Raw genomic sequence first — 14,243 nt, 5'->3', positions numbered from 1 at the left:
CCCCCCCCCCCGAGAAAACCCATTTCGGCCTCTTGTACCCTGTCTTTACGTGAAGCTACATTTTCCGTATTCTAGCTGTTGCTTTGTATTTTATGGACAGATACGTGCTCAATCTTTTCAACTATCTCTTTCCCAAAATGTCAAACTATTCATTTAAGCCAATGGTCCCCATTTACTACATCTACTTGAGACAAATGGTACAATACTGAACAGTTCTACATCCTCCGGTGCGACCCACACCCAGTGCTTGTGCTGAATCTAGTCCTAGTAAGCATGCCGTTGTTATGAAGCAACACTTTGTTTTTCAGGGACCAGAATGTTGTCATCATCCCTCCCCAGCTCTTGTCAGGATCCTCAGTGCGTAGAATGTGGGGACAATGAATATCAGGAGCAATACACAAAGGAAACCAAGTGTCAACGTCAGCCATACTGCGACCCACGTAAGGCAAATGAAACCAAACTGTTACCTATACTACATACTGATAGACTTTAGTTTGATGTCACGTCCATTCTTCTTTCAGATAAAAACTTTCAGACTGTTGTCCATAAAAGCAAGGAGAAACAGAGCCCCTGCGTGTGTAAAGAGGGATTCCACTGCTCCAGTAAAGAATGCATAACCTGTGTGCCGCACACACTCTGTAAACCAGGGTATGGGGTTCAAAACATAGGTATGACACATCTTTTTCCTTTAAATACTGACCATGAAGAATGATCAGCTTTGTTTTGTCAGTGTGCTGAATTTATCGCTCTCTGTTTTTTAGCCACCCATATGAAGGACACAGTGTGTCAGAAATGCCCTGAAGGCACATTTTCCAACGACAGCTCGTGGCACGGTGTCTGCATGGAATGGACAGTGTAAGTACTGACGAATCCCTAGATAGATAGATAGATACTTCATTCATCCCAAAGGAAATTTTATACATTAAGTAATAAGACAATCATAACACAACAAAAACATATATCCCACATACCTAAGAACAAAACTAAAATTGAAAATCAGTCATAGTAATGCAATGATCATGATAAATTGAGATACTATTGTAGACTGTGTGTGGTGCAAAGTGAACAGTGCAGGGATTGAACAGTGCAGTAGATCATGATAAAATATTGACTATGACTGTAAAATAATAAGAACATTATGTAACAGGGAATTAGTTAGAAGATGTAAGATGTAGATGTTATGACCATAGTCCACATAGTTATGTATGAGGGATAATATAGCCAGTAAAGTCCGTATGACTTTGCACAAAAACAAAAATCACCTCCGGATAGACTAGTGGCTGTTCATTTTTTTTTTTTTTTTTTTTGAGAATATATGCACTATATATATGCAATCAGCCAACCTGTTTATTTCTGTTATCATTTTCAGTCATAAATGGTAAAACACAGTGTTCAGACCAACAGATAAACAATCTTTCCAGCCTAATGTGTTGACACATGAAAGCATCAAATGTGCAATTTCTGTGAAGATGACAGAATATCCAGTCGTTCCTCCAAATTGAAAATTGTCTTATGGACGCAGGCGTTTTCTTCCCAGAAGTCATTGAAAACAAAAACCCTCATTAAAGCACCACCAACTTTCTTCAACATGGAAATTATTTTTCCATTTTAAGCTCCCTGGTTTCATAAGTCCCTTTTAGAAGGGAATCATTTGGGAAATCCGCTTATACAGAAAGTTAAATGAAAAGATTTAAACCTCCCTCATATGTATATGTTGAAAAGGAATCTTTGTCCAGAAAAGAAATATTCCAGCACATAACCCTTCGTGAATCCACAAAGTGTCATTTTTCAGCAAATAAGATACAAGGTATTAATGAGTTTTAGAGGCGCTGGTAGGGGAATTTTGTTACCTTTGGTGTTTGGACTGAGCCAGGCTAGCTGTTTCCCGCAATTCCAGTTTTTATGCAAAGCTATGTTAACCCTCATGTTGTCGTCCGTCAAATTTGAAAAATTATAATAATATAATATAATAAAAATATCCAAAAAAGTACGCATAACCTTGAAAAAGTTACATAAATGTCGGGAAAAAGCGCTAATAATGTTGAAAAAAAGTGACCAAAACAGGTTTTTTTCATAGTTGACGGTAAGACAACACAAGTGTTAACCAGCTGGTTAGCATAGCTTAGCATAAAAACTGGCATTTTGAGAGGGGTATTGATCATTTAGGCACTCTCCGTAATAAAGCTGGGCTGGGACAACATAGATAAAATCAAACATTAAAATATTCCTGACCAAATACCATAGTGTTAATATGCGACGATATGGCATGGTTGACTATTGATGCTTTAACAGATGTACACGTTATTTACACAATGATATTTTTGATATATGGCGAAGTGGGTAAAGATAAATAATAGAACATCTAGAACAGTCTGTTAAGTTCATAAAATGGCATCACTTTACTGTAATGCAGCCTGTGAAACCAGGAAAAGACACCACTTACCATTTGGATAATACTGAATATTACGATATCCAAAATCTATATCAATTCTCATATCGCGATATCGATATAACACGTATTACAACATATAAGGCCCAGCCCTAGAGTTGAAGGATTCCTGCAAGTAGGGCCTCAAACTTTATTTAGGTTGTAGAACTATGTCACTTTTTCTACAAGATATTGTGGTTTCCGTTTGTATGTGTATTCTGTGGTATATTATTTATGATTGTGGAAGGGATGATTGCTCATTCTCTATAAAAAGAGGAGGATACCACTGCTGGTCGGCTTGTTGTAAGAAGAAGATTCTTTTGGAAACTGTGGCAATATTACAGATTATTTTTTTGTATTTTTGGAGTGCTGCTACCACTGTTCAGAACTTGTCATTTTCTTGCAAAGTACCCAATTGTCCTATTGGGTACTTAAACACTTCAGGACAAATAATCCCCAAAATCTTAAACCAGGGTCATCCTTTAACACTGTGACATTTATTTGCAGATGTGAGAGTGGATACCATATTCGACAAAGCGGAACAGACGTATCTGACAACATCTGTGGTGAGTTGTGCGTAGTCTGATCAACTGTAAAGGTTTCTCACCCTGCCGCCTGCAGCTGTGTGGTTACCGGTGTCTTGCTCAAAACAAAACTATGGAGGCGCTGAGACAGAATATCACATAAATCTATGTTGGTCTGTGGTTTAAACCGTGGGATAAGAAGCTTTCATCTCCGAACAGTTTACATTTGTGTATTAATGGCTAAAGTATCATTTTAAACATGAGTGTGGACTTCCTGAGAATCTTCACACCTTATTCATGCTTCCTCTACTAGAATGCCGGTGTGTGGCAGATCTAGTGAAGTTTATTTCTAGAGCACATTTAAAACCAGCTTAAAGGTCACATGACATGGTGCTCTTTGGATGCTTTTATATAGACCTTAATGGTCCCCTAATACTGTATCTGAAGTCTCTTTTATATAGACCTTAGTGGTCCCCTAATACTGGATCTGAAGTTTCTTTTATATAGACCTCAGTGGTCCCCTAATACTGTATCTGAAGTCTCTTTTATATAGACCTTAGTGGTCCCCTAATACTGGATCTGAAGTTTCTTTTATATAGACCTCAGTGGTCCCCTAATACTGTATCTAAAGTCTCTTTTATATAGACCTTAGTGGTCCCATGATACTGTATTTGAAGTCTCTTATATAGACCTTAGTGGTCCCCTAATACTGTATCTGAAGTCTCTTTTAAATAGACCTTAGTGGTCCCCTAATACTTTATCTAAAGTCTCTTTTATATAGACCTTAGTGGTCCCCTAATACTGTATCTGAAGTCTCTTTTATATAGACCTTAGTGGTCCCCTAATTCTTTATCTGTAGTCTCTTTCCCAATATTCAGCCTTGGTGCAGAATTCCAGCCACTAGAGCCAGTCCCACAATGAGCTTTCCTCAGTAGATGCCATTTCTGAGTCTGTAGCTATTGAGGGGCGGGGGGGGGGGGGGTGTGGGGGGGCTGGCATTGACCAACTGCCACTTTGCTCATTTCAAAGCCATGATGTCTCTCTCTCTCTCTCTCTCTCTCATGGGGGGTCAAATTTTCTGGGCGGGCAAAGCAGAGAAAGGGGAGGTAACCTTGCTCCTTATGACCTCATTAGGAGCATGATTCCAGATCAGCCCATCTGAGCTATCATTTTCTCAAAGGCAGAGCAGGATACCCAGGGCTCGGTTTACACCTGTCACCATTTCTAGCTGCTGGGGGAACTCATATTAATGTTAAAAACCTCATAAAGTGACATTTACATGACATGGGACCTTTTAAGCTGACCATAGCGTTGTATAATAAAAAAGTACAAGCAAGGGGAAAAAGTAGAAAGAAAACACAAAAAGACCATCCCAATGACAACAACAGGCAGCAATTTACAGTTATGGAATCATATTCATGATAACAGATTGAGAGACTAGAGGGTGAAAAAGACCTAAAATATGTGAGTAAAAATGTGTCTTTAGCCTAGATTGAAAAACAGAATTGGAGGGAGCACATGTGATATGTAAAGGCAACTGGTGTGGACCAGCAACCGTCACCTTTTAGTTTGAGTCAAGGCCAAAAGAATTACACAGAACATTAAAAAAAGCTAAATTTCAGTGTTATAAATCCATTTTCTGTCCTAATACAGAGTTCAGAGTTCTAAATGAATACCCCTAGTCTTCTCAAATGATGTAATTATCCTGTATTTTTGGGACGCTGCTGGAAGGATCAATAAATGGTTTATGGTAGGGCTACTCGATTATGAGGGAAAAATCATAATTACAATTGTTTTTGTCAACTAAGATTATTCATCATTTTACTTTTGGCAAGATGTTGCATTTATTAAACAAATCAACAGCCTTGAACTTTAAAAGTTCACGTCATACTTTCCCCGTTCTTCATTGAATTTTTCCATTTAAAAATAAGAGTTTACTTGCAAAAATGTCATGTGTAAAGTTGATTTTGGGATGGTAAGGAGCCAACATCAAAATTTGATTAATTGCACAGCCCTGGTTTATGTTTTTTTTTTTTCTTTTTCTTGTATTGCAGAGGAAACCTCAAGGAGGCACATAGTTCTGTTCGTCGTTGTGGCTCTTGTGGTTGGAGTTTCAGCCATACTTGTAATTGTGTATTGTCTATGCAAAGGTATGCTGTGTTCTAAATGCTCTCTATTATAATATATGTATTGAGTTTAAGTTTCCTTAATGCACTTGATATACTAATTCTCTGTTTTTCTTCCTTCTGTGTTACGGAAAGAAGAAGACGCACGTGGAAAGGTAAAGGTAAATAGATTTTTGTGTGCATTGTTGACTGCAGTAAACTGACCAAAGTTACCAGTCATATTCTGGAAACAATCCAATTAATTACACTTAAAATATGTATATATATATATATATATACTGTATATATACACTGTGAATGATTATGTTGAAAGTCATTGTTGCTTAAAGTCCAACAATCACTTTGCCACTCCAATGTCTTTCTGATATGCACACTTTATTATTGCTTATTCGCCTTCTTTACAAGTAAGATTAGAAGATCGGTACTACTTTTACATGTGCATGTTAAATATGACGCTGCAGCCAGTGGGGGATTAGCTTATTTTAGCCTTATTAGCACTTTTGTTGTTTTCCCTTTTTTCCCCTTATCTCAACATTTTTGTTGGTTTTTACAAAGTTTTTTTCTGATTCATGAAATGAATTATCTTATCTAATTCTTGTGAAAAAAGCAAATAAGCGTACTTTTCTCAAAATGTTAAACCTTTATTTAAATGTGGATTTTAATGTGGAAGTTCCCATGTGGAGTGATCTGAATAATGTGGTGCATGTAAACACACTTTTCTATTTTTCACAGTTTTCTCCATTTTAATCCTTTTTCACCCTTTAGGTCTGTGTTGGTTCATGTTTCGGAGATGGAAGGCAGCCACTGAGAGAAACCAGAGTACTGATAACAAACCCAACGGATGCGACTGAGGAGGAGTCCATGAAGCTGCCTGAGCTGCAGTCCTCACAAGAGGAGGGCGGTGCGGGGACACCGGAGGAAAACGAGGACCAGCAGAACCAGGAAATTTCAGCAGGTCCATTTCTCACTGAGAATGGAAAGTTGGTGACTGAGGAGTATGGGAAATCATCAGTCCTCTCACGACAGGAATCCCAACCGCATACGTTTACAGACAGCAGCACTAGCACCGCTTTCACACCAATAACTTAATCAGGGCAATTCCCAGGTCGACTGTGTTTCGGTGGGGTAACCGTCCTCAATCTGCTTGGCTTCGCGACCCAGGTAGCCACTAGAGTATTCTACTTCCTTGTCCACCTGCTGCAATAAGTATGCAGAGAAGGAGAAAACACTGCACAAAATTAGATATGTATTTGTGCTTTATTTATCTTTCCCTATTGTACAATGACAGATTCAAGTAGCTATGAGACATTAGTTCTGCTAGTATACACACAGAGTGGAGTATTTGAATATGTTAGTTGTTCACTGACTATGGCGTCAAAGCCCCGTTCATTTCTAGCATTTAAGGTACTGTTATGCAGTGCAACCGGGTTGGGGACCCAGGTCTTTTCTGAATTGCCATGACAAGGGATGTAACCATGGAGACTGAATGGTTTGAACACTGATCAGACAACCCTGGTGAAACCCTGGTCAGCGGTGTGAAAGAGGTACATGAGTATGACCCGTTGTGTATTGTTGCCCCGTGTTTCCTTTTGTAGATAGTTCTACCCCCTAAAGATGTATACACCGGTATTAGTGATATATTTAAATAATGTGTTTAAAAGATGACGTTATGGTAAAAAGATATTAGAAGATAGTGTGACAATACTAAAGCATTTGGCTTTACTGCATTAGTTTTGAGGTTGGTAGCATTTTTTTTAAATTGTATTTAAAATGTGATGCACTTGTATGTTCATTCTTCCTAAGAAGAAGACTTGTGTACATAATAAGTATAAGCTACTTGTGTACAATTGCACAAGGTACAAAAGTGTGTTATGAAGATAATTGTGCATGGAAACAGCTTGTCATTTAAAAGCCTTTTTACTTGCATTAAATGTGTGCAACTCGAATGTTAAATCATGGGAGTGTTTATTATTTCCTGCTGGTGGGTGGTGTGTATATCTACTGCAGGGGTTTTTCAAAGTATATGACATAGAAACTGATACAGACCCATAATACTTTGTGGCATAGTACTAAATTATTTGTTTCCCACGGATACTGTGAGCTTCTGAGAGCTAGAACTTGTTACAAGTCATTTTTTTCCTATATGTTGGGATACAGGCAGCATTAAAATTATGCCGAATCATATAGAAACAGTTCCTGTTGGCGTTGAACCCGTGGATGTGCAGACAACTATCGCTGGATTACTGTGATTCTAAAGAAAACCTAAAAACGGGAAGATTCTCAGGCAAGTACTGCAGTTATAAGGAGCGTCTGTGGTTTCAAAGCGGATTTATGGAGCGTGTATTCACGGTGCACATCGGAAAATATGAAACTAAGTCCTATGAATCTAAAGAAATGTGGGTGTAGGCCTACTCATTTGACTGTATTATAAGTCGAAAATTAGAGAACACCGTCATGCACGAGTCGCTTTCACCTGGCCCCATCGGTGGAAGCCACCTGGTCTAATGAAACAAGTCGTGCTGTACTCTTGACTTCCTCACGGGGGGGCTAGAGGTTCGCGGTAGACAGGGTCCCCTTGCTGTGTTATATCTGTTCTAGGACTGCACGAGATGAGGAAAATTATTGCGATTATTTTTTTCGACTGATATTGCGATATGATTCACGAAATTGGAGGGAATGATACATTTTGAATCATTTTAATTTTCCATAATCCAATTAAAATGATTATGGTGTGATTTTTTTGTGTGCAAGGATCTATACCAAACAAATGTCTTCTTCGGTCTGCAGGATAGGATTTGTATCTGTGACGTCTCTGCAGCACCACGATACTTTATTCAAAATGCGATGTGGAGATCGCACTAGTCCACATTGCAATTAGTTTTGCAGTCCTATAGTCTGATGGTGTGATAATACACCTTGAGTAATTATTCGTTGAGCCTGAAACAGGAAATGTAAAGAGTAGAAAAGTGTAAAAGTCCAACTCAAAAGGAGAGTTTTACGCACCAGTAGCTCTAAATATATTTGAAGTTTGAGGAATTGATATTGTTTTGGATTCATCAGTTTGTTGAGAGAAAAGAGGCTCGGATCAGAGCTAATCTGCCCTCTGTGTGTTCCTGTTTGTAGGGATTTGCATGGAGAGCTGAGGCTGCAGGCAAGGTCCAGAGACCCCCGGGTTAATGGAGGTACAGCTCTTTGAACTTACAGGGAGACCTGTGAGATTCCTGGTCCAGAATCCTTCTGCCAGGCCCTGAACGTTACTAAAACCTTAACAGAGCTGGGAGAATGCACATGCTGCCTGTATGTTTTACCTGAGGGGTAAAAGGGCAAATAAAAACTATATCAACTATTATATAAGTAGGTGAGGTCTGAAGTGGTTCAAGCAGGGATCACCTAGCAACACGTTGACCAAAAACAAGTTCGGGAAGATTTGTTAGACTTTTCATATGCAAAGTATGACAGTTCCCATCGTTGTACTCATCCACTTTACTTCTCATTTCTGTTTTACGTGAGAATTAAGTGGAAAATATGCTTTCTGTGCAAGAGCTACTAACGGCAACTATGTGTGTTAAATATTGGAGCTTAATATTTGATCGTTTAAGCTTTCACATCAAAAGAAAGAAATATCTTTAAAGATTTCCATTTATGCAAAATAACTGCCTCAATGTTAACGTCCAACAAAGACTAATACAAGTCATGATTTCGCAAGAAGCTTATCTTTATTTAAGCAAAACTATTTCGTCATGGATAGACAAAGGGCACATAATTTACATGTTGGTGATGAAAAAAATACATCTACATTTATGTACAATAACATGTTTTAATCTTTGGTCTCAGAACAGATTTTCATTTCACTGCAAACATCAGGAGTAAACATCCCTGAGGTTTGAAAGTTTTTAAAGTGCAAAGGATGTGGAAAACGTCTCTTAATGTGTGTCTTAATACCAGATTAGACAATTCCATGAGTGGTGTAACATGACGGAACAAACAGTCCGTTTCTTGAAGCCCACTCAGCCCACAGTTTCCCGGCCGGGTGGTAGATATTGTCCAGAGGTTTCTTCACAGTTTCTGACGTGGCCGTCTCGGCCAGAGACCAGATTTTGGGTTTCTGACTCGCAGTGTTTTCTTTACTCTCCAAAGCGGATAGCGTGTGATCAGAGTCACTCTTTTCAACTTTCTTGACAAGTGCCAGTTCTCTGTCTTCATCCTCGCTGCTTGGCTGCTTCGGCATCTCCAAGCGCGCGTCCACCGACGCCGAGCTGTCCAACGCGCTCTCGGCGTGCGCATCGGTGTCTGCGCGGTCGCTTTGACGCCCTTCCTCGTCCCCCTCATCCAGATGACAGGTGTGCACGGAAGTGTCTGCGTCGTCGCTCTCTCCCTCCTGCTCGTCGTCCTCCTCGTCTGACTTCCCCTTGCACGCCCAGCTCACCCGGTTCTCCTTCTTCAGGCGTCGCCGTGCGTTGGCGAACCAGGTGGAGACCTGCGTCAGGCTCATTTTCGTGATGATGGCGAGCATGATCTTCTCGCCCTTGGTCGGATACGGGTTCTTCAAGTGCTCGTTGAGCCAGGCCTTCAGCGCCCCGGTGCTCTCTCGGGTGGCCACTTTGGCGACCCTGCCGGGATCCTCGGCTGCCCCGGGGCGGTACGGGGGGTAGAAAGCCCCCCCGCGAGCTAGTAGCGCGTGGTGGTAGGGAGAGGCGGCCTTAAAGTCGAAACCGTTGTTCTGGAAAACAGAGAGAAGCAACGTAAGAGGGAGCAATGGAATCTTGATTGTGCGCAATTACGCGCAGATATGGCGACCCTTGACCCAGAGCGCTCAATTCAGTGAGTAATAGAAATGAAAGGGAAATCCTTCTGAACTCATGACTTCAGGAACTTTTCAGGCTTTGTAGACTAACATAACTTCAGTACAACTGTGAGAATAAAATCTTCCTAGATGAGTTGTTGTTGAGCGTCTCAGTGTTACATTCTACACAATGAAAAAGTAAGTTGTAATGATTGAAGCTGTGCATGCAGCGACTGAATGACGTTGTGAATGATCAACTCACCATGTGTGTGATGTGCCTGTGGTGTGGGTAGGGGATGAAGTTGTATCCCTGGAGTCCTGAGTACGCTATGGGAATTCCAGCTGCCATCGCTGCCAGATGTTGAGCCTGCTGCTGCTGTTGCACACCCGGCGGGCATCCCAGCAGCGGGATCTGATATCCAGTCGGCATGCTGAGGTTCCGCTCCAAGAAAAAGCCGCCAATTCCAGTTTGCGATGCGGGCATCTTTCCTGCGTCCCTGCTATTCGAGTTTGAGTGGCAATCCAGTCTTCTGGATCTATTTATACACACCCAGCTGCCAGCGTGTGCTCGCGGGGGGAGGAAGGGGGAGGGCCCACTGCTAGTGACTGACAGCTACGTTCAAAAGATCCACATCTCTCACTGGCAACAAATCCGATCAAAGAAGCCCTCCGCTGTTCCTTTTAGCGTTTTCGTGGAGAGGCTAAACATGGGCTTCTCATCGCAACACAGAGCTTTAATTTCTGAAGAGAACTTAAGTTCCAATGCAAATGCAACCTTTTCTTTGTAGAGCTGAAAAACTCAGAATGAACCATCAGCTCCATCTAACAATGAACGCATCTTAAACTTTGTCAGAAATAGTTTAGATTTTTCTAATTTTTACCTTTATACAGTTCACGTTTTCAGTTTTTTAAAATAGTAATAGCCTACTAACCACATTTATTTGGCAACATGGTTTCACTTTCTTTCTTTTTTTTTTTTAAATCTTTTTCATTTAGTTTTGAGGAGAAGGGGGCTTACACCAGTTTGGTGTCATTTTTGATGACGAATTTAACACCTCGCACGTCTGGCACTAATCGGCGGAGAACTAAGAGAGAGGCCTGAATTCAGTTAACAACATCCCGCCAGCCTCCACACTCACCTCTGCCACTTCATCACCTGCAGATGTGTAGTTTTGTGAATTGAATTAACCAAATCAATCGGATTAAATGACGCGAATAAACAAATGACATATAACCCATGCGTAAAAGTTGTTCCTTTCTCAAAAATAAACCTTCAGATGTGAATTCAGAAAATGAACCCAACCACGACAGTTCAGCCCCCTGAGCCTCAGAGCCATGCCTTTTTGTAATTTGTTAATTTATTGAGTAAACCCTAACAAACTGGCCTTTTACATGTCGGACCGCATGGTTTTGGCTGAAGCGCAACGTTTCAATGGCCCTAATTAAACGAGGTTAAGTGAAACAGGTGTTGACTAATGTATATGATAATTGTGTGATAACAAGGTGTGTGTGTGTGTGTGTGTATGTGTGTGTGTGTGTGTGTGTGTGTGTGTGTAAGAGGGTTGTTGGAGATAAGAGGAGAAGATTACACTTCTTATTCCCCTCCTCCTCCCCCCCTCCACCCCTTCATGCCCTTCAAAAGAGCCCCAGTTAAGCTCAGTGTTTGGGTTCAAGGGACTCTCTTATCTCGCATCATTTGGACTATTATATTAACAGTGTTAGTGCTGGGGGGGATAGCATCGGTGCGTTTGTATTAAATTAGGGGCAAAAGGTGCAGGGATGCTTCCTAGAAACACTCAAATTTAATGTATCCCATTGTTGTGGATAGATTCTTACGTAGCCTATGTTTCAGGGTTTTCTTTCCTTCTTTGGTTGCAATTTATTCAAAACCCAAAATCTAGATGTCCAATTTTCTATTTCAAAATCTGAGAGCTGAAACTTTAAATTTGGCTGTTTTTATTTTTTACTTTTTCTACCTTTTGCTTTTGATGAAACACTTTTAAAATTGGAACAATTTTAAAGCTGAGCCCCTTTTTAAAGAATGCATTGGCCTTTATGTACACGTTGCAGTCTCATGAGCCACTGCTCTCTAGTTCTCATATTTAAGCCTCCCATTAGCTTAACCTATGCTTCACTAATCTGAGCATGTGCATGCATCTAACTTTATGTGTAACACCAGCAGTTCTTTTTTCATAATTTCTTGAAACAGTTTAAAATAAAGAAAAAAAAGCTGGCAAATTTAATTGTGGAGTAAAAGTGAAACTATGTCATGTAATGCATCTGTTTCTTATGAGTGCTAAGGGGCTAAGTGCTTCCACATGTCAAGGGATTCCTTCTGAGTGAACACAGTGACTCCGACAAACATCTGCCTGACTAGATAACAAAAAATGCATAAAAGTTGTGTAAATTCAGCTCTGCTTAGGGACCGTCTACAAACACCGAAAGTGATACAACAGAAATATTAATGAATTTCATGATTAAAAAAAGCTAGTGTCTCTCTCAATTATAACTTCTCCCCTGCATGTTATACTATGGCACTTCCTTTTAAAAAATAAGCACATGCCTATTTTGGAAAACAGTTTTGTTTTGTTGTCCCCAAGCACTCGTCTTGCCGTCTCAACACAGAGCTGAATTAGCACTACTGCTTTATTTTATTTTTGACATGACAGCTGAACACATGAAAGGGGAGAGAGGGACGTATGACATGCAGCAAACGCCGCAGGTTGGCGTCGAAACCAGGGCCCGCTGCTTCGAGGAGTACACCTATGGGCGCCCGCTCTACCAGCGGAGCTATCTGGGCGCCCAGCACAACTTTACTTGTTTTTTTACTTGTAGTGACATTTTGAACATGTTTAGAAGCTAGAAGCACGTTCAAAACTTGGCCTGTTTCATCCTCATGGGTGCTGACGCTAGCAGGAGGACAACAAGGTGTAGGCAACAGCAATTGGTTTTGTATTCCTCGCTACTGACAACACTCCAAACTAGAGCTGGGCGATATGAAGAAACTCAAATATCATGATACTTTTTGCCAAATTCCTCGATACTGTAGTGTTGGTGCTTTCAGAAAATAGTTACACTATAACATTTTTATATGTTATAGTTTATATATAATCATCAGTAATGTGGATATAATGACTAAGTGGGTAAAGGTAAATGATAGTTACAGCCTGGTAAGATCAGAAAAGGACTTCACTTGACTGTAATTCAGCCTTTAAAACCAGGAAAAGACACCACTTATGCCACAATATGATATCCGAAATCTATGACAACATCTAGTCTCATATCTCGATATTGATATAATATTGATATATTACCCAGCTCTACTCCAAACTTTCAAACAACAGAGCTTCATGTTGAAATCGACAGGGATTCTCCTTTTAATAAAGCCTATGTTACATGTTATGATTATATCCTGTATGAAACAGACACACACAAGTTGCAAAAGGACACACATTGTAAATCTATTAACACAGAAGTGTGAATGCAAAATCTCGTAACAAGGAACTGATTATAAAGGAATTTGGTCTTTCTGGATAATACAAGATCTAATCATCCAACAATGTGAAGAAATGAATACGTAGAAGTAATTTGTCCCGCCTGGAGACTTCGGTTCTCTCCTACAACAAAACCACTTCAGCCTCTGAAACCCGGAGTGCTAAAGGGAATTGATCTCTTTGAGGTGTTTTGTGTATTTGAAATCTTTCAATCGAAGCGATTTCTTGTGGTGTCAATGTTCTCGTGTGTTTGAGACCTCTCAGCCTTTCTGGAAGATGAAAGGATTAATCCATTGAAAAATAATCTGCAACTGTCCTGAAGAGAATAAGTGGAGTGTGGTCTATCGTTATAGTGTCTTGAGATAACTCTTGTTATGAATTGATGAATAAACAATGATTGATATAAATAAAATTGAATTGAATTGAATTGAATAATCAATTCAGATATTTTATAAAAAGCATTAACAGTGGAAAAGCATGCGGCACATGATCAAGTTCCAGCTTTTCAAATAGAAAGATGTGTCATATATAGTAATTATAATAAAGTATATAATAAAGTAAATATCCTTGTTTTTTTACTTAAAGCTCACAAAACAAGAGATTTGATCATGTAATTTGGCATTTTTCTCCACAATTGTGTGCTATTTTGTATACAAAACATTTTGATGATTAATCAAACCGATTGTTATGAAATTGCTGAGCCACTTTGCTCGTATATAATTGTTCTCCTAAGAGTTATTTCTAATATTATGTCATATAATCGAGGGTATGCAGTGTATAACAAGGGCCCAAATGTGAAGAAATATAGATAGATAGATAGATAGATAGATAGATAGATAGATAGATAGATAGATAGATAGACAGATAGATAGGTAGATAGATAGATAG

At 39.7% G+C, this 14,243-nt stretch overlaps 2 protein-coding genes and 1 long non-coding RNA gene across 6 annotated transcripts in view; 2 read left to right on the top strand and 1 right to left on the bottom strand.

Moving 5' to 3' along the window:
• The window catches only part of cd40 (CD40 molecule, TNF receptor superfamily member 5), an 8,857-nt gene extending 2,238 nt beyond the window's left edge, over nucleotides 1–6,619 (top strand). Inside the window, exons 3-9 of one of the 4 annotated variants that reach the window (XM_034877297.1) lie at nucleotides 309–440; nucleotides 522–668; nucleotides 762–855; nucleotides 2,936–2,994; nucleotides 5,007–5,102; nucleotides 5,217–5,233; nucleotides 5,844–6,619. In XM_034877297.1, coding sequence (XP_034733188.1) covers nucleotides 309–440; nucleotides 522–668; nucleotides 762–855; nucleotides 2,936–2,994; nucleotides 5,007–5,102; nucleotides 5,217–5,233; nucleotides 5,844–6,167 — 869 coding nt within the window. In that variant the 3' untranslated portion in view covers nucleotides 6,168–6,619. Of the gene's footprint in view, nucleotides 1–308; nucleotides 441–521; nucleotides 669–761; nucleotides 856–2,935; nucleotides 2,995–5,006; nucleotides 5,105–5,209; nucleotides 5,240–5,843 lie in introns of all 4 variants that reach the window. The other 3 variants (XM_034877296.1, XM_034877295.1, XM_034877294.1) reach the window with 3 other exon arrangements.
• Nucleotides 6,620–7,912: 1,293 nt separating this feature from the next.
• The window catches only part of LOC117947928, a 17,592-nt gene continuing 11,261 nt past the window's right edge, over nucleotides 7,913–14,243 (top strand). Inside the window, exons 1-2 of the long non-coding RNA XR_004657358.1 lie at nucleotides 7,913–7,924; nucleotides 14,220–14,227. This is a non-coding gene — a long non-coding RNA (uncharacterized LOC117947928). The remainder of the gene's footprint in view (nucleotides 7,925–14,219; nucleotides 14,228–14,243) is intronic.
• Nucleotides 8,969–10,436, bottom strand: irx7 (iroquois homeobox 7). Its single transcript, XM_034877298.1, has 2 exons — nucleotides 10,124–10,436; nucleotides 8,969–9,798 (listed from the first exon to the last, which is right to left on the bottom strand). The coding sequence occupies exons 1-2, from the start codon at nucleotides 10,343–10,345 to the stop codon at nucleotides 9,025–9,027; spliced, it is 996 nt and encodes a 331-aa protein (XP_034733189.1). The 5' UTR covers nucleotides 10,346–10,436; the 3' UTR covers nucleotides 8,969–9,024.

Source organism: Etheostoma cragini, chromosome 7 (assembly GCF_013103735.1).
Source record: "Etheostoma cragini isolate CJK2018 chromosome 7, CSU_Ecrag_1.0, whole genome shotgun sequence".
Lineage (NCBI taxonomy): Eukaryota > Metazoa > Chordata > Actinopteri > Perciformes > Percidae > Etheostoma > Etheostoma cragini.
This window is presented reverse-complemented; position numbering and strand designations above follow the sequence as displayed.

Bases quoted from the DNA above. Each gene is read 5' to 3' on its own strand.
- irx7 (XM_034877298.1), bottom strand. From the start codon at position 10,345: ATGCCCGCATCGCAAACTGGAATTGGCGGCTTTTTCTTGGAGCGGAAC. The intron at 9,799-10,123 runs GTGAGTTGATCA...TCTGTTTTCCAG, and splicing joins ACAGGCACATCACACACATG to AACAACGGTTTCGACTTTAA.